Here is a 19,956-nt window from a genome sequence, read left to right as displayed (position 1 = left end):
CACTTCAAGAGAAAATATCTGGAACCTTTGGACAACACTCCAAGCACATGGAGATAGGCACAGAAATTCTCTTGTAACTGCAAAGAGCTGCCGAGCACCAAGGGAGAGACTTTAAACTGTGTTTTATAAATAATCTGAAGTGTCCTTTCTCCATTGCAATGGGAACCCTTAAGAGCTGCAGAGGCTGAAAAGCCAGCTCTCTACATGGAGTCTTGGCATTGGGAAACATCATCTGCTTGCAAAGGTTGACAATCTGAGGCTTCTGGTTAAACTCCACATCTCCTTGTTGTGAAGGGCTTGATAACTTGTGACTTGCCCTCAGTCCGTTACCTTCTGCTTACCGAGTCACAGAACACATTATATCTCCCTGCACAGCGCTACAGCAGCTGGGCTATGTTATATTCCATGTCTGTCTTGCTCAGCGTTAGATAGTACACTTAAGTGAGCTCTCCATCTAAATCAGTGAAATGCAAACAGAAAATTTCTGTTGCTTCAGCAAAGAGGCCAAATCTAACATTCTGGCTTGGAAACACATATTTAGATACATTTTTTTGCCTGTTAGCATGGTTATTTTGATGAGGTTTTGTTTTGCATGTGGATTAGATGAAAGAGACAATTAAGACTTGACTTTTTAATTGGTACTGGATGCATTTTAAACAACAGTAATAGGCTTTCTCAACAAGAATTGCATGTTCTCTTTCTCCAGTATAACTTAACTCTGACAGAGAAGACATAAAAATATAGCCAAATAGCAGCTGAAATGTGAGATCCTGCACTCAGAAGCTAGAAAAACTATTCTAATACAAAGTATAGAATGGCTGAGTCAGCATACCAACTTAAGTTATATTTAGGCTTAAATCCAAAACAAGAAAAGCATTCTCTGCTGCACCAAAACTCTTTCCTATTTTTTTTTCCCCAAAATTTTTTGGAATTACATGCTGAAAGCATCATCAACTCCAAAGCTGCTGTAAGATTAATGATGATATTAAGATGAACTTTCTAGTCCCAACTTGAATGATTTTGAGCCAGCAAAACAGTGAGAGAATTTAAAACACAAGTGACTACCGTGAAGGTTGAGGAACAAGAGCAAGTTGCTTCCTTTTGCAGCAGTGCTTATTTCATTCTGGGATGAGGCAAAACAACTATAGCGAGTATCAGCACTTGCAGCAAATTGCTAAGCCCATCTCTTCTCAACATTTCTGTACCAGTTTATTGGATTTTTTTATGATGCTGACTAGCACAGAGACAGAGTACATTGAACATGCAGGCAATCAGAAAAAATACTACAGAACTTGAATTAAGCTCTTTCTTCTAGCAAAAGAGCTATGGTCTGCCCAATGGTAAAGGGCTCTCAAAACAGGAGGAGACAATACAGAAAACCCAAGATAGCTCATCACCACACTGATGTAGGGAAGAAAAAACAAAAGTGACAGCTTCCATTTCCCCAGACTGTTTCCCAGATTTGCTCAGAAAGAATTGGTGCAAGTAGCAAGTGCTTCAGAGAGGAGGTGAATGAAAGTGGTTCTGATCTCTGGAGGTTTATCAGTGCTGCTCAGAACATGTCCACCCACATTTTATAGGTGCTCATGGCTGAACTCAGCCATGTCGTCTCCCAGTAACTACGTGATCAGAACAGCCTGCACACCCTCTGGTCAGCTTCCACTGGAAACAAAACACATTAAGTTAAGCTTCACAGCAAGAGGAACTTTCCCTCAGTCCTGACCGTGAGCTGGGAAGCCAGCGTGTTCCCCAAGCATAGCGAAGGACAATGTCTCCATCTCCCCCACAAAGGTTTACACCTCGCCCTGCTCCCTGCCTGGACAATCCAAGGTCCTGTTCCTCCATGTGGGCTCCTCTATCCTTGTCACAGACCAGTGGATCCCTCACGTGTCTGCATTTCCTCAAGACCAGCCCCACCCTGGCAGCAGAAATGGGGGATGTATTTTTTGCTTTGCTAGATGCATCTGCTGCTGTTCTCTGCAGAAGCCCTTACATAAATATTAGAGGAAGCCAGATGCAAGGCTTCATCCCCCCAGACCTCTTGCCTGTTGGGTGCTGTCACACTAACAGAAATGTTATCAATGCTCACTGCTCTCTAATGCTAAGCATGCCACAAGCGCTTTTGCCTCACAAACCTATTTTGCCTCACAGATTTGCCCTAATTTGTGTAAAGGAGGAGATTTGCAACACTAATTAGAAAGCTAGGACTGTTTTGTTTTCTCCAGTTCACCTTATCTTCTTCATTCAGCTCCTGAAGACTCAGCTATTAAGAGAAATTAAGTAATTCATCAAGCCCTTTTCAATTACCTGCTGTTGATAACATCAGAGTACAATTAGCATCTACAAATGAACCGAGTGCCAACTGCCAAGCAGAAACAGAAGCTAATTTACAGCGTGGGGCGGCCTGCAAGAGCCGAGAGTCAGGGGCTGCCAGCAAACACATATTTTGTTATATCAGCAACAGCCCTGTTCTGACACTCCCAGCCAGCTGAGAACATATCCTTAACGACAGCTGGAACATCAGCAGCGCAAACGCTGCATCCCACAGCAGAGATGGAAACGCATCTTTGGTCTCTTCCACATCTGTCACTGTGAAGAATAAGCAGGAACGGACTTCACTTTGATGTAATTCAGTCCTTCCCAGACTGCCAGCAGGATGCCATCTCTCCTTAGAAGAACATGAGACTCCTACACTCCATTATTTTAATGTTTACATTCTGAAAACAAACTTAGTTAGGATTTGACCCATGTGTATCCCAACTTAGAAGGCAGCAATATATTGACATACCCAGCTAATAAGCTCCCAAAGAAATGGCCAGGCAATAAACTACATCACTTCTTGCCTTAGTGCCAGACTTAAGTTTATTTCTGACACCTGTATAGCTCTTCAAATGCACTTTACCTTTTCATTTCCCTTCTGCCATGAGCTTGTGCTTTCTGGTGCCTTTCTGAGCAGGTTAATAATTGAACATGGGATACATTACATCGGCACACAATCTGCCAAGTGCCTGTTTAATTTATGAAGACAGTCTGGTGAAACTAGGGTAACTAAGAAGATAGCACACAGCAAGCCTCCTGCATGCTGGCAGCAGCTCTGATAGTCACAGCATTCCCTGACAAATTCTGCTCCATGTCAGGGCCTTACCTAGATTGGAGGAGGCTCTGCCTTCAGCAGCTCGGTCCTGCAGGCTCTCAGCAATATGCAACTGTTCTTCATGGTACTGCTTAGCCCTCTCCAGGTCCTGCATACATCTAGCTGCATGGCCCAAGCCAGCGTAAGCTCGCATCTCAATGGCCTTCTCAGCCAGGTCCTGGGCCAACTCCAACACATAGTTGTGGTAGGACATAGCTTTGTCGAAGTTTCTCCGGTAGTGGTAAGCACTGCCTAGGTTGCTGTAGGCTCGAGCTTCCTCCCGCTTGTTCCCCAGCTCCTTGGCGATCTTAAGATGTTGTTCATGGCACTGCACTGCATTTTCAAAATCCCCCATTGCAATGTACACTGCTCCCATGTTGCCCAGCTCCCGTGCCTCAGAGAGCTCATCTTTGGACTGCTTTGCAAGGAGGACACACTGCTTATGGCTAGCCAGGGCGTTTGGGTAGTCCCCAATGGCTGTGTACACATGGCCCAGACTGCTCAGTGCTGAGGACGCTGCCTGCAGGGATAAGAGAGAAAAAGTAAGTACAGGTATTCATGGAAACAAGTCAGATGACCTCAGTCCTAGAAATCAAAGTCACAAAAAGCCATTCTGGAGAAAGAATGTGACGATCAGCTAGAAAACCTGCTCTCTGCAGTTGTTCTACACCCCTCAGGGCAGCTCAGACAGAGGCAGCAGGAATGGGATTGACTCGGGAGAACAGGGCTACCTCTTTCTCTGAGACTGACTGTGTACCTGGTAGAGGGGAAGGATGGCACTGCAAACATGCAGAGACCACCGAGGAAACAGAAAGTGATCACTGCAGAAAACTGCACTCCAGGACCAGCCTGAGCTGTCTCACAGAGCAGCGCTTCCCCTGCAGGCAGCCACACCTCAGGTCACCTCTCATGATTACTTTAATATCTACACCAAGTAGATACTCACCTGCAAAGAACACTGCAAACAAATGTTTGCTCTGTTCCACCCTCCACCCAGTAAGCTCACCTCAAAGCAACAGACTCCTGAGACCCTGCAGGCTGATGCCAAAGCACTGTCAAGAGACCAGCAGCGGAATGCGTAACTTGACATTAACCATGCTGCAGGCTGGGCCACCATGAGGACTCTGCAGTCTCTCTTTCCAGGCTTAAAGAGCCGTTGAATACCTGCTGCTGGAAAACTTATACACTTGCAGCCAGCACTCTTCTGGGACAAGGGAGATGCCTCTGCTGCTTATCTTGCAATACCAGCAGGCCAGCATGCAGTAACCAACATCTTCACGTACTTCTGCTTGGCCAATCACATCATGCTCCGAAGAGCACTGTTCTTACTGTGCAGCATCATGGTCCTTCTAGCACAAATCATTTGTTACTGAGCCCCAAACAGCCTTGGGACTGCAGCAAAGACAACAGTATTGTAGCAGCTGGAGCCTCTGTCTCCTGGGGACATCTTAAACAAACACAGCTATTTGAAAAACTGAGTTCTGAGAAATAGCTGTATTTAACAAGGCAAATTACAAGAATCAGATTCTTTTGCCCACTGCATCTACCAGAATGCAGGCCTGCCTTCCACCTGGCAGAGCCAGAGCATGCACAGCCAGACAGCAGGGCAAGGAGCCAACAGCAGGAGTGTGTTCCTTCTGCCTAACGCACATCTGCTGCCTCAGCATGGCTGTTCACTCCAAAACCCTGACCTCGAGTCCTCCATGGTCCCTGCCTGTGCATTTCCTTCGCTACCCAGCTGCTGCTGTGACCCAATTCCACAACAGCCATCTTTTCCAAAACTCCAGGAAGGAGCAGCCAAAGTAAGTGACTGCACAGAGATCCGTCTCACCCCTCCCTAGCACCCTAGCTCAGGAAAGATCCAGTCTACCCTTCCACCCAAGATGGTGACACAGCGTCTCAGGACATGTCCTTGCTATTCAAAATGGCATAACCCCACGCCACCAACGAAGAGACAGCCTCACCCTTTTCCTGTCCTTGGCTGTGAGTTCCCAGTGCATCCTTAGGCTAGCGTTCCTGTTCATGGAGTGGATTCTGAGCTCTCCAATGACCCGTTCAAATTTCCTATTTCCTAACAGGCAAGATCTTTGCACTGAGCGGTGTCATGGAGGGAAGAGCAGCTCGACCACAACACCAGGCTGCAAGCAGATGTGGCCCCTTCAGCTGTCCCACGGTTGGGAAGAAAGGCATTATCCCTCTGTTCTTGCTTTCTGAGTTCAACCACTGGAGCCACCTGTGTGGCATACTTTTATTTTGCTACTCCCTTTTGGCTATGACTTGGATGGCCTAAAGCATCTGATCGTGGTGCTTTTTGTTTAAGGACCAAGCACACTTTACCTTTCTGCGTGCAATATCCCTAGGCACAACACCAAGAGCTCTCCCATGAAACGGGATTCCACATGGTAAGCGTAAGGCATGCAACTGAAAGCACCTCACAGGTCATGCCAACCAGCTATCTCCAATTTGAACACCATGGAGCTGGAGAAAGGCTTCAGTACAATGCCACTGATAAAGACACCAGACTAATCCCCAGGGAAAACAAGATGAGCTGTAAAAAGTGAGCTTCTTGTACTGCACACATGAGATATCACTCAGACCACAACTTCGCAGAAAGGTTCAGACAGCAGGTGGACTTCTAGGGTTAAACTCACCTAAGACTTTGCAGATTCAAGCCCACCTCTTTTAACTATTCTAAGCAGCTGCCCCTTCCACACTACAAGTGCACAGAAACACATACTGACATCAGGGTTGGAAGGAAAACACTTACTTAAATTAAGCAGCTGGAGTAGCTAAGGGATGGTGCTGGCTCCCCATCAGTGCCCAGAGCGGCCATGATGAACCTCTCCAACCCACCCAGCATCAGACCAGTAAGTCCTGCCACCTCTTCCCTGTGAAGTCATACATCTGCCCCCAGGAACTACACGAGTTACAGAGCTTCCCCTCCGGACACTCGCCTTGCCTTGATAAACTGGTATATTCTTATTTGGCTCCCACCTGCAGACTGGCTATGCCCCACAGATGCAGGATTTTAACTCCCTTCCTCAAGGCAAATGATTAACCTCTTCCTGTCCACGTTATCTAAAGATCAGATATAAAAAGAAAGCAGATCAGAAAATCTCTTCTACAGGAGGAGAGCTGTTCAGCACCTCTCTACTGGAACCACATTTTTCTGCTGAAATTGTGTCCCTGAGGAAAGGAGCCTTTCACGACTTTCATAAACAGCGGCAGGAGAAACCTTCCTAAAGATTATTTTTACTAAAATTGTATCACGACTGGAAGAGTAATGCTAAGGCAGGAAGATCTATGGGCTACAGCAAGAGACAGAGAGCACACGTGATATATTTTTTTTCTCAGCAGTATTAACAGAGTAATATTTCCACACGGAGGAACTGTAAATATGCTGTGCTGATTCAAATTAATAGGGAAACCATCTTTTCTGATACAAGAACCTGAGGTGACAGATTAGCTATTAAACACAATTTATAGGTCATAAGAGAGAATAAGGAAGCTCTTCCTTGACCAGCTCCATAAATAGCCAAGCTGCATTTGTTCTCCCTGAGGCATCCTTTCAGGCAGCTTAATTATAAGGGAAGAACAGCCAGAATTCAAAATATCTTAATTTTTTTTCACTTAGTGTTGCAGATGAACTTCATTCAATGCAAGGGACAATGCAAGAACACCAGCGGCAAAGCAGCAGCTGCCATAGGAAGCCCTGCAGCATCCTTGCAAGGCTGCGGTACCACTCCACATGACAGTGGGATGGGAAAGTCTTGGCCTCAGTCCCACAGATAGTGATAACAGCACTGGATTCCATGCTGGCAATACATGCTATAATGAAGTAAGTTGCTTTTGCTGCTGTAATTACCACAGACGAGAGAGGGTAGCAGCTATCATCAACTCTTCAGTGACACAGTGACAGAGCTGGGGACAAAGCTACTGAATATGTTGCCACATGGTCAAATGGTTTATTGGGCTTGGGAGGTGTTTCTCCAATAGCAAGCACCACAGGTGGTGTGAAAACCACCTAAACCCTCCAGAAATAAACCATTTACAGCTTCTGCAGAAGCACAGGTACTTGGCTCAGAACATCAGGGACCAAAGCCATATTCACTCCAAAAATTACCTCTGCAGGACACCCTGCAGACCACTGCTTCCTTCACCTCACTCCTACCTTCCACAACTACTCCCGCTGGAAAACTCCACATCACCAGCTAGACCTGGCATCCAGCCGGCTGCCAGAAGACAGGCGCCCAACATGACCGCAACGCCTCGGGAAGGGAGCCGGACCTGCTGAGTGCGGCAGCTGGCCAAGAGGGCCGTAGCCCCTCACTCCTGGAGGGCAGGCACTGGCAGAGGTCCCAGCCTCTCCTTGGTGCTGCTGCAACCAGCCAGGCTGCGCAGGCGTGAGCAGCTGCCTCCACGTGTGCGGCAGCGGTCAGAGCAGGGAGGAGGCGCTGCTCCATCCTGGTCAGACTCGCTGCGGCATCAGGGCGGTTTGACCCCGGACGAGCTCTCGAGCAGCCCAGTAAAGTAACATTTTGTCTGACACTGGGGAGGAAAGGCTCTTATCTAAAACAGGGTCTCAAGGGGCCTCTTTTAAGGCTACCACAAAGCCAACATGAAAATTTTTGCTCTGAATTTTAATCCATTTTTACACAGATCTTCACGAAGATTAATCTATACATAGTTTTGAGTCATTTGCAATCTCACTGGGGAAAAAAAAGGAAAAAAAAATAGATACATGCAGACATTTTGCACAAGCCCAGACCAAAACACTGTGTGGGGCTCATTACAGGCTTCAATGTGCACTGGAGCTCCCTTCATCTTGCTGGTGAGCAACACACTCACTGCTGCACAGCACAAACCAGTAGGCCATTTTGGCCAAAGTTAAAAACCAGCACAGTGCAATCAGCAGAACTGATTCAGCAGCCTCAATTAATTCTGAAAGGCAGGCCACCAGCAGCACTTCTATATAATTGTGAAGAGAATGGAAATGTCTTTCTAGAAAACAAGGAGCCAGTAAAAACTGGTGACTCCTGGGGCTGCTAAAAAAAAGTGGACATTTATGCATGCAAAATGCTGAGTAAGATGAGCTATGGCAAAGAGCCATCTAGACAGAGACTCGGATGATGTTAATGGGTTATGGCTAGGGGAAAAAAGCATAAATGGAAAGCAGCAGATCTCAGACTTTCTGTGCACAAGAGAAACTTGACAGATGCAGAGACTGCTCATACTGTACATGGGAAGAAATCTTTAGGTCTGCTAGACTGGGAATTGAATCATAGGAAGTGAAATTTGTGTGGCTGGAAATGTTTATTCTCAGGGCTCCTAATCCCTTTGACCAACAGCATTTCCAGACTCACAGTAAAGATCTAGAATGAAGGGCACAAGCCTGGCAACCGTTCTCAGGGCATGCAAAAAGACTTGGCTTACACATCTGAGTGCCCAGGGTGGGATCGTCCAAACCAGGATGTGGGAGGAGGACAAGAGAAGCAGAAAAGAAAAATAAGTAGGATGAGACCAAAAAAAGAAATGCAAAAAGAAGGTAAAGGGCTGACAAGAAATAGCCCGACTTGATTAGAAAGATGGGGCTGTTTCTAAAGGCTCAGCTGTTGCTCACACAGACAGCTAGACAAAGGCAGGAAGGCCGCCCCTACCCTCTGACATGGCCTTCACACCAATGCTCCCCTGTTTTATTCTGCAGCAGCTTCCACTGCTAACTGACCCAAGTGCTCTGAGAGAAGCACTTCTAAATCATCTTGGAGTCTGCATGAGCAGAGCCTATGGCACTTCTGGCTTCCCCGGGGCAGGCTGTACGCAGCATCTCTTCTCCTGCAAGATAACTATGAGTACTCTCTATGTGCTCGTGGGGGCAATCAGTGGAAAGACTATGGAGCTTGACATTAAAGCAGCCTTTAGGAACACTTTGGTGATTAGATCTGCTGGGGGACACCAATGACTCACTTCAAGGGGTTAGTAATAGGATTCCAGAAGATAAATTTATCACTGTATACTTAAAATCCTCCACATAACAGTATCCACTGGGAACTCTAAGTGGCTCACACACCGGGCCAACAGGATAGGGATATTCCCACATGCACTGGCAGAAGAGTCAAAACGTTGCCGTGCGAGTACAAGGTTGACACATGTGGAGCAGACTCCAGCTGTGCTAGCGTGAACTCCTGCCTGGTAGCAGGGTGACGGGAGACTACAGCTTCATACCAGTGGGGTTTTGCATCAGCAAACAAAGAAAATCAATGCTTTAAATATCTGACAAATTTTAGAGTGGGGGCTGCTTACACCTCCAATTATACAATTTATCACTTTAATAGAAAGCAGATTCTTCTGCCACTGAGATGAGGCACAGAAGGGAGTTCTGAAAAAGATTTCTAATTGCTCTCTTTTTCTTGGGAGCAACAGCCAGCTTAGGTTTTTCAGCTGAGTAAGGTAAAGAGTCTGATGTTAAGCAGATGTGCGTCACAAAATGACTGCTAATAGAGACCCGGTGACTTGGAGAGATTTGTTTCTTAGATATTTCACCCTTGCCAGAGAATGGTCATTTCCCAATTATGTTACATTTAAACAATTCTTTAACTGATTGCACAGCCTCCTTAAAGGAGAACACTGTATAATAATTCTAAAATGGGCAGGGTGAAAGTGCTCTGCCTGGTATCTCACTATAACGTAGCCTTAATCCCCAAACACAAACACCAATTAGGATTGATCAGAGATCGAGCTTTTACAGCCAAGGTGGGGAAATAACTGGCATGGACTAAGCATCTGTGAAATTCAAAAGCCTGACTGCAGCATGCTCTTGCATGCTGTTTCTCTCCACTTCCATTCTCCCTCTGGGCATGGGGTAGTAGCAGTGCCTGATCTTACATGATGCAGTGGAGCTGCCTCCAAAAGATCAGCCATGCATATTCATAACATCTGTACTCAGGACAGTCAGCAGTACGCTCTTTTCAAGAACCAGCATACGTCCTCATAAGCATGCTCTTGCTCTTGAATGCAAGCAAAGGTTTCCTGGTTCATTGAGTGTATTTTGAGGGTGGTGAGGGGGAGGCAGCTTCAACAGATTTTTTTCTGAACACACACACACACAAAGAAATACATAAAACTGAAAGCATTAACAGGATGAGTTCTGCTGGCTTCACCATAAAGAGTAAAATCTCACCATATCTTACATCAGTGTAACTTTTCTGCGTAGGAAGTACAGAGGTTAGCTTACAGTAATGCAACACTGTGTAAGCATTTAAGCTCTTTCTGTATGTAAGCTCTGTTTTATAGGTATGGACTATGTAACTGCTGTGCACACAGGCAGGACAGTAGCGTAACAGGGGGTTAGTATTTTCAGGACCTACCAAAATGATCCAGTGGCTGCAAATAGCACTTTAGCTCCTCTTCTATTAAGCCCCTTTATCATTTTCTCAGAAACCACCTGTATTCCACAACTAGGCTTGGAGAGCTACCAATTTATACATTAATGCAAGTTTCACACCCAAATACAGTAGGTGCTCCCTCAACATTCAAAGCTGCCCTTCCCTGCTCTCTCAAAGGTGAGGCTGATGTGCCAGTACCACATTTAGCTTTTTCTTTTGTGTGGCATACTTCTGAAAATAAGAAAAGAAGCAGCAAGCAATATTCTCCTGTACATTATCCATAAGCAGAAAGAAGGAACGGATTTGCTTTTAGGTAATTATTTCCTGAGGGAAAAAAAAATACACTGGAATCAATATCCCTGTCAAATCCAATTTATTTGTAGAAGGTCTCAGTCTTTTACATAGAAACTACCAAAAAGCAAACCCCAAAGAAGCAAAAGCCATGGAACAGAAGCACTAGTATCTGAGTGTGTGGAAGGAACTTTAACTACTGCTAACTAAAAGGGAATAACCAGGAATTAATGACACAATAGAAAACCTCAAAATATACAGCAGGAAGAGATAGCTTCAGTTTCCTCTTGATTAATGGATTAAATCCATAGCTCTGCAGGTGCCAAGGACTTGCTGCTCATGACAGGCTGCCATGGGTTGTGCTTAAAATCCACTCTCAGCCCTCTCTTTCCTTATTTGTTAGACGAAATGACAATATTCTAGAGGACAGATCATTCTTCCTGTTTCATGGCAAAAGAATCACATAAATTCTGTGAATTCAGGCAAACCTGAACATCACCATGGGTCAACTGTCAGGCTATTCATAGTCAGTCATCTTCCTGAAACCAAAGGTGTCAGAGGGAACACTGAGTTTCAACTGCTCATTTGGATGTCAAAATAATGCTGCTCCAGTGGAAAATCAATTTACTCAATCTCCTCCATTATCAGTTAGGAGCTAAGTGTCCAGTTCTGCCTAGAAAACTTGTAAAACCAAACCTGAGTTACTCCCTTAACAGAACTGCAAATAGTTTTGACCAAGTTTGCAGGGTTTTGCTGGAAAGCAGAAGCAGCAACTAATCCACACCGATACCTGTTTCTTAAAACTGCTGGTCACTCACACCAAAAAGGCTGCTCATGTTCACTGAGCGAGCTGGCACAAGACAAGTCACTGTGTGAAGGTTGGATACCCAGGAGGAGCGTGCTCCTTTTCTGAGGTGGGCTCTGCAGCACTGAATTCTCATTCCACAAAGAAAAGGAAGGCACGCAAAATACACCAGCCCAGGAACATTACAAAGTAGACCCTAGCATCAAGTCTAAGCATCACCCTGGGCTCACGTATCTTTATCCCAAGCAGCAAAAATTTGGTAGCTTTCTGGACATAGTCTAAAAGGCTCCTGTATGAAATCACTTTAGGGAGGACGGCTGACGACATTTTTAGTGATGATGTAAGAAAAGAAGCCCTCACTTAAAACCACAAGCTTCTCTGACATGGTGACACTGAGGAGTGACTCATGCCCTGGTCAAAGTCAGCCCTGGAAGAATAAGCGAGCATGTTACAAACTTGGATCTCACAGAACCCAGAGAAGCTCTTTGTGCACACAAAGAAATCTCTACCTCCTACAGTGGCGTGCTGCCCTGTGCCAATCCTAACACTACTCTTGCCCATAAAGCTGGATACCACTTCACCGGAAACTCAATACAGGAAAACCTTGGCTGAGGTGGACCTTCTGAAAACCCAAAAAGTGCTGCTCCCCGAGCTGCAGCTCCTACACAAGTCTTCTGCTTTGTTTCTTTTACTGCAATCAGGTACAGGCCTCAGTAGAGTGCTAGGTTTTGCAGATACTGTGAGAGGTAAGTAAAACCAGAAGACTGCACTTCTTTCAGCTAAAATCCATGTGCTGTGGAGGTCAAGTGGGGACATTTAAAGGAGATCCTCAGGAAGTATTACATTTCCCGTTTGAGTCTCAAGTCCAAACAAAACAAAGCATATGGCCTTTTAGTGCATTCCCAAATTTCCTGCACTGGTGCCACATTCCCCTTTGTTCTGCTTAATCCTATCACATCTGAACCGGACAAACCTGTATGAATCCAGTCAAGCTGACCTTCTCTAAAATAGCTACTAAAGACAGAAAGAAAAAGGCAAAGAATTTATGCTCTTATACAAATCCAACTACTTGATGTTCAAGCACTAGGGTTGCTCACATCACTGAGCTCATCCTCTCAGCCACACAGGTAATTCAGTCTAAGAGGTAATGCAGCACTAGTGCCCTCGAAGACCTAGAATCCTCAAATGAACTCATACGGCAAGTGTTTTTCTAGCAGCTGGTACTCAGCCTTCCTCGAAGAAAGCAAAGCCTTCCTCGAAGATATGAGGGAGTTTGCCCCAGATCCCTAATGAAGCAAGGCTACTGTCTGCAAGGAGAGGCTGAAGTCAACGAGGCAAAGGATAGCACGCTTTTTAATGAGGGTTTCATTGTGTACCTACATCACAAGTCACATTTTTGAAGCCCAGTGGTTAATCAGAAGCCCCTCTTTGAGGGGGCAGCTGTTTGAAGTATAAGCAGGAACAATAAGAACTGAAAAGTGTACGTCTGTAACCTTGTACGCCCAATAACAAAGCCTAACATCTGGGCCAGACAAAGACTGAACTTTAGTGAATTGAACAATGCTGCAAAAAGTGTCCAGGAAGACATTCTGCAGACTGAGTCAAATCTCTCAAAAGTTCTCATTAAGCTGAAATCACAACTGCAGAACCTGCAACTTCAAGGGCAGCAGGGGTAAAAATAAAGATCCTATCCTGTTAGGAAATTTGGAAAAACAATCTGCCCCACTCTCACCTAACTCTGTACTGGCTGCTTCACACCCCTTCTTCAGCTGCCCTCTGCGGAGGGATTCAGCACACCTGTGCTACCCTGATCTCCTCAGCCAGGTCCTCCGAGCAAGTGGCCAATATTGAGGTTTCAGTTTTACAAATGAGATCACCCTCAAGTCTGATACAAAATCAGCAATGATTCCAGAAGACATGGACCAGGATCTGCAAACGCCTCCTCAAAAAGCCGGGAAAGTATTAGTGCCAGTCTCCTGGTAAATCAAGCGAACTCTTTGGTCCTACACAGTCCTGAAGATGAAGACACTGCTTTTTGTGTAAAGGGCATATGTCTTGTAAAACAAAAAACACTTAAGCCACAGTGAGTGTCAACATAGTAAGGATCGGGCACACACATCGGCATGCTCTGTGGAGCCCCTCTCCTCTTTCAGCTCGGCCTCCTGGCTGGTCTCTGGAAATCCTGCTGGGCCCCTCCACCACTTCAGCTGCCAGTCGGGAAACTTTGCCAATCCAGCCCGCAGTGCATCTGGACCTTTCCCATTTCTGCCAGCACAGTACTGGGAGACTGAGGGCCGAAGCTGCATACTGGGCAGCTGAGTGACTCTTTGCAGCTTCCCCGTCAGTAATAAACACATATTAGAACCAGCCTGAGATCACCAAGAAAGGTCTGTGATGCTAGGCTTTGTGCAAGAGCTCAGATTAGACAACAACTTTCAAAGGAAAGGTGACCCTTTCTTTCTGCAGTATACAGTCCATGAACTGCAAGGGCCTGATCTTTTTACCAGTTTCTAGTTTCTGTGGGTAATTTTCCACTGAGTTCCTAGGAACTGACACTGGTCTCTCACCTCTTCGGAGAGCAGAGATTGGGAGGAGTCTTTTGCTTGAGTGGTTAGCAGCCTGATCTACCATTCTGTTGTTTGTAAAGCCTGTATAAAGTGTCATGCGATTTGGAAAGCTGTTTCTCACGCAGAAGCTGAATCAAAAACCAGCTTGTTTCAATTTCTTTAAAGTACCTCCAGGACTCAAAAGATCCCCTAAAAGAACCCCAGAGAAAAACAGAAAGCATAATTGAGAAACAAGAGTGAAGAGGTAATCCCATGCACAAAATACGTTTATGAACAGATGCACCACAGTCACCCATTTATCTTCTTGCTGCTTCACCTTTTTGATAAGATACTGTTTTGGGGGGCTTTTTTGACACAAGAATAGGAAGACACTCCTGCAAAGTTACCATCTCTGCAACACATACGCACAGTGCTTATGCAACGGGCTGTAGTCTCTTGATGTTCTTGTGGTATCAGTAACAGAGACACTAATTTCTTAACAAAAACTCTCACATTATTTCCAATCTCTTGTCTTGAAAAAGCTCAAGAAGTGAAAGCTATCTGCTGTTTAATACAGTAGCAGTGGTCATTCCTCCACTTGTGTTAGCAGTGGCTGCATTAACCACTAATATAGATTACCAATTAGCAAAGCCCTCCTTGGCCGGTTCCTTACTTCTGGAAGTCCAGTCAGATGTGATAAAGCTATTAAGGAATAAGGCATATTCTCCTCTTAGCCTTTCCTGTTCATGTTGCTACAGGCAGCAGATAATCCACTTCTGGCAGACAACTATGTAATAAATTATTTTGAAGCTGCGGCTTCACTACAGAAGAGAGACAGAAAATAGAAAAGCAGAGAAACAAATACCTTCTCTGCTCGTTTTCTGCAAAGCTCTGTCACTTACTGCAGCAAGTACTACTTTCCTACTTTTGCCTCCACAGCCTGTTTCTGACATCTTAGTCAATGCTTTCATGCATGACAAACTGCTTTAGCCTGAAGACTCTTTCCAGACCTCATTTGTGAGGTATTTATATCCTGTCCTCATTTTCCAGGCTGTTTGCAAACATAACAAGACAACTGTGGTTGCAAGATTTTCAGATTTTTCCTTTCTGAAAAAGGAACAGATCCACCTCTTCATATGGCTGAGTTCCCGACAAATGCCACAGGCAGAGAAACTGCTGTGGGCTCCCTCAAGCTGCAGTTTATGACTGAATTTGATTCTTAGCACTCCATCTGAGACTGATGATAATGAAGCACAAACAAGGAAGGAAGTGACCAGGTGATGATCACTTCAGGATTTTCAGTGAGAAAGAGACAAAGTTATATTTTACACCACCTGAAAACCACTTGAATACAATGGAAAATGACTACTGCTATGAATGATAATCCATGCAAAGCTAAGTTCTGCACAGAATAGGAGCAGCACCTAGCCCACTGCTATGCACCCAAGTAATTAATGAGACATGAGCAGAAGGGTACACAGAATGGTTTCTTGGCAGCAGTTAAGATACTAGTCAAGAAGAACAGGGAGACACAGAAAGACCCTGTTTCACTATGCAGTATGGAAGGTCTGGGTGTGCTTTCTATTTTCCCAAAGATGTGCTACAGGAATCAGAAGCTAACATAAATGAGATTTTGCAAGCTAACCAGAAGAGTCTACCTGACTGCATACTTTTCTTAAATTCTCTTAAAACTATCAACAATTGTAAAGAAAAATCACACACAGGTGTGCAATGTTTCATTCACATTACGCTTGGGCTCCGACTGAGAAGTGGAATGGGGTTAGTAAAAGACCAGCCCATCCCACAAGACGTGCAAGAAAGATGGGTCACAGGACTCTAACAGTGCTTCAATGACCTGGTATCTCATGAAGCCTTCCAGGATTTCCTGAACCATGCCAAGCCAAGCCAAAGTACAGCATGGTGTATTGCCACACAACAGAAGCCAGACAACTCGGATGTCACTGCAGGGACTAAATCAGTAAGGATGAACAGCCTTCCACCACCTTCTACACACCATCTCTCCAGCTTGTACACAGGTAAGGGACAGGGAGGTTCACCACCCTCTGTGGAAGCAAAGGGACAGTCCTGGCTGCTTTATTGTCCCCACAGCCCCTTTTTTAGTGGATTATGCTCTCTTCCAGTTCTCCTGGCCTTTTCCACACAAATATAGTATGTAGCACATGTAACAAGACTCTTCTGACAACAGTTCACTACATCACATAGCTATAGAGACAGAAGTGCCACGTATCTCATTAGTGGAGTCTAATCAGCCCCAACCCATACTTAAGAGCTGTTCATCCTGTAACTGAACATTTATATTAAAAATGCATTGGACACAGAAGAACAACAAATTAATTGAGAAAACATTAAGTACCACAGAAATATCATTCTTTGCTTCCTGAACATACATGGCAGTACAGAGATAAGTACACTTCTGTTCGCTATATGCTAGCTAGTCCAGGTTTTTGGTACAGGCATGGAAGCTGCTACCAGTATCAAGTCAGAAAAATACTTTTTCCAGAACTTCATCACACAGTCTGAACAGCTCCTGCTCAACACACGTACCCTTAGCAGCCACAGATGTCTCCTGGGGCCTGGCACATACCACGATGCCAGCTGTGCCTGCCCTGAAGGGGAAAGACAGACCCCTGCATGCTCCAGAAATGCAATGCATGGGCTCCTCTCCCTCGGGGGCCACGCAGCTGCAATAGGACTGAGGAAGCTTTTTACAGCTGGAAGAGCAACTCCCCGTGAAGCGACTTCGCTTTCTCCAGGGAGAACTGCAATGATAGAGCTGGGCGACAGCAGAGCAGCACCACTGACTCTGCGAGGACGCAGCACAACGCAGCCATGTGCCGGAACGTGCAGGCTGCTTACATCCTGGCTGCGAGGTCGGGAACTGGCACTGCGGTGAGAAAAAGCTATTATCGCTATTGAGTGTGAGTTCTACTCCAGCTTCATCTCAGTGACAGGCTGCAGCAGTGCGAACCTGGGGGAAGGCTACACAGCTGTGGAAGGACTCTGGATGCCTGACAAGGTAACCAGAAGGGGAACCTGGCCCACAACTAATCAGCTGCACATGTTCTTATGAGCTCACTCCACACTAACATGCCCTATGATGGTTTCTTCAGACAGGAACGGTTGCACAGATTCATGCTTCCAGCCAAATCGGCAGCACAACTTGCAAGCACAGGGACCCTTGCCACTGAAGCACAAACAGTTGTAACTTCATCTCTGGCAGGAGCCCTGGGGCTGCCAGCACAGTCCAAACACAGAAATCATTCTGGGCCAGGAAAGGATGCAGGCGGGGAGCCAGGGAGGCACTCCACATTTCAGACAAGCTCGTGCCATGCATTCAGACAGAAGTTCAGCCGGGGGGACACACACCTTGCTCAAGCATGAGCCAGAGCGGATACCACCAACACATTTGCTTGGAGCCATTCAGCTTGCAGTGCTGAGGGGGACCAGCTTATGGCATTGGCAGCACCCCGGCCTTTGCACAACCACCCCAGAACAGGGTAGTTCAGAGCACTGCAGGCAAGATTCAGGGCACACAGGAGGGCCCCGCAGGTCATATTTTAGGAAGAATGTCACTTTAGAAAGACAGTCACTCCTGAAGGACAGCTGTGCCACTTCTAATTCAGACTGTGTTCCAGTCTTTTTCCTTATATAACTCAGCAGAATAGGTATTTCTAAAATGATTGGCAAGGAACATGGAAAAAAAATAATATTCTTTTGCCCCGTACCATAATGCACACAAGGAGTTCAGGCAAAAGGCTAAATACTTACAGCTTTGCTATTTACTGAAAATGTGGTTTGTACAGACAAAGCACAGCAGGAAGGACACCTGGAAAGCATTTCTCCTTCACTTCAGGAAGGGGCAGAAAACCTTGGCTTTACAGAATTTACAGATTTCTGTAGAAAAGAATGATCTATCTCTCCTTCTGCATCTCCTTCTGGAAATAAGAAAGTGACATTGGATCTTTGACTTGCACAGCCTGACAATAAGTAGCTGTAGTTCACAAAATGTAGGAGCTTTATGCTGTGTTTCATTGCTGGCTCAGGCATGCTTTAAAAGGGACTAGTAAAAACTACTAGAATTGCAAACTTAAATAACCACCAGCGGCTGAGCTGCACACAAAGTATGTTCACACAGTTGCAGAATCTGCAAATTCCCAACTGAATCGAGACACTGATTATGTGTGTCACAGCAATCATATTTCACTAACACTCTCCTCCAGAGATGCACAGCAGCCAGTTATCCCTGACAACCTTCCATTGTGACAGTCCTCTGCTGCCAGCAAAGACCTCTCATTGCAGTCAGCTCCATGGCAATGCGCTCTCTGCAGTAGAAAGTGTAGCACCTCACTAGCTACTTGAGTCTCCTGGGCTTCAAGCCCATGGTTTCTCTTTATAATGGGAATTTCTGCATTCTGATGTTTCCCCTGCCACACAAGAGCTTTCATATATATGCAAGAGCAAGGTGACACACAAAACCCACGGAAGCCTGCTTAATAAATACCTTTCTTCTATGCCACTTAACCACCCAGTTCTAACTATCATCTGTAGTGGGTTGACCCTGGCTAGATGCCAGGTGCCCACCAAAGCCACTCTGTCACTCCCCTTCTCAGATGGACAAGGGAGAGAAGGTATAACAAAAGGCTCGTGGGTTGAGATAAGGACAGGGAGAGATCATTTACCAGTTACCATCCTGGGCAAAACAGACTCAACTTGGGGAATTTAATTTGTTGCAAATCAGAGCAAGGGTAATGACAACTAAAACAAAATCCTACAACACCCCTCTCCCACCCTTACCCCCCCTCCCTGCTTCTTCCCAGGATCAACTTCACTCCCAAATTCTGTACCTCCTCCCCCCGAGTGGCACAGGGGGACAGGGAATGGGGGTTGTGGTCAGTTCATCACACGTTGTCTCTGCCACTCCTTCTTCCTCAGGAGGCGGACTCCCTCACACTCTTCCCTGGCTCCAGCGTGGGGTCCCTCCCACGGGAGACAGTTCTCCATGAACTTCTCCAATGTGAGTCCTTCCGACAGGCTGCAGTTCCTCACAAATTGCTCCAGCCTGGATCCCTCCACGGAGTGCTGTCCTTCAGGGACAGACTGCTCCAGCCTAGGTCCCTCCACAGGGTGCCATGCTTCAGGAACAGGCTGCTCCAGCATGGGACCCCCACGGGGTCACAAGTCCTGCCAGCAAACCTGCTCCAGCCTGGGCTCCTCTCTCCACAGTCCACAGACCCTGCCAGGAGCCAGCTCCAGCATGGGTTTCCCACAGGGCCACAGCCTCCTTCAGGCATCCACCTGTTCCGGTGTGGGGCCCTCCCCGGGTGCGGGTGGAGATCTGCTCCCCCCGTGGACCTCCATGGCCGCAGGGGCACAGCCGGCCTCCCCATGGGCTTCCCCAGGGGCTGCTGGGGAACCTCTGCTCCGGCGCCTGGAGCCCCTCCTGCCTCTCCTTCTGCTCTGACCTTGGTGTCTGCAGAGTTGTTTCTCTCACATATTCTCACTCTCTCCAGCTGCAATTGCTGCATGCTGTTTTTTCCCTCCTGAAATGTTACCCCTGAGGTGCTCACCACTGTCACCGATTGGCTTGGCCTGGCCCAGTGCTGGGTCCACCTTGGAGCCGGCTGGCATTGGCTCTGTTGGACTCAGGGGAAGCTTCTAGCAGCTTCTCACAGAAGCCACCCCTGCAGCCTCCCAGCTACCAAAACCTTGCCACCCAAACCCAATCCATCACCTTCATCATCACCTTTTCATGCAAATAGTCAACCTTTCTGAAAAAAA

The 19,956-nt window shown here is 46.3% G+C and overlaps 1 protein-coding gene across 2 annotated transcripts in view; it reads right to left on the bottom strand.

Moving 5' to 3' along the window:
• Positions 1 to 19,956, bottom strand: part of TTC28 (tetratricopeptide repeat domain 28) — a gene marked incomplete at both ends in the record, with an annotated part of 206,315 nt that overhangs the window by 45,829 nt on the left and 140,530 nt on the right. For both annotated transcript variants that reach the window (XM_082007850.1, XM_082007851.1), the window contains one exon: positions 3,146 to 3,653. In XM_082007850.1, the coding sequence (XP_081863976.1) occupies positions 3,146 to 3,653 (508 nt within the window). The remainder of the gene's footprint in view (positions 1 to 3,145; positions 3,654 to 19,956) is intronic.

Source organism: Phaethon aethereus (assembly GCF_964289735.1).
Source record: "Phaethon aethereus genome assembly, chromosome: 17".
In the NCBI taxonomy this organism is placed as follows: domain Eukaryota; kingdom Metazoa; phylum Chordata; class Aves; order Phaethontiformes; family Phaethontidae; genus Phaethon; species Phaethon aethereus.
The sequence above is the reverse complement of the archived record's forward strand: the minus strand, read 5'-3'. Positions and strand labels throughout refer to the sequence as shown.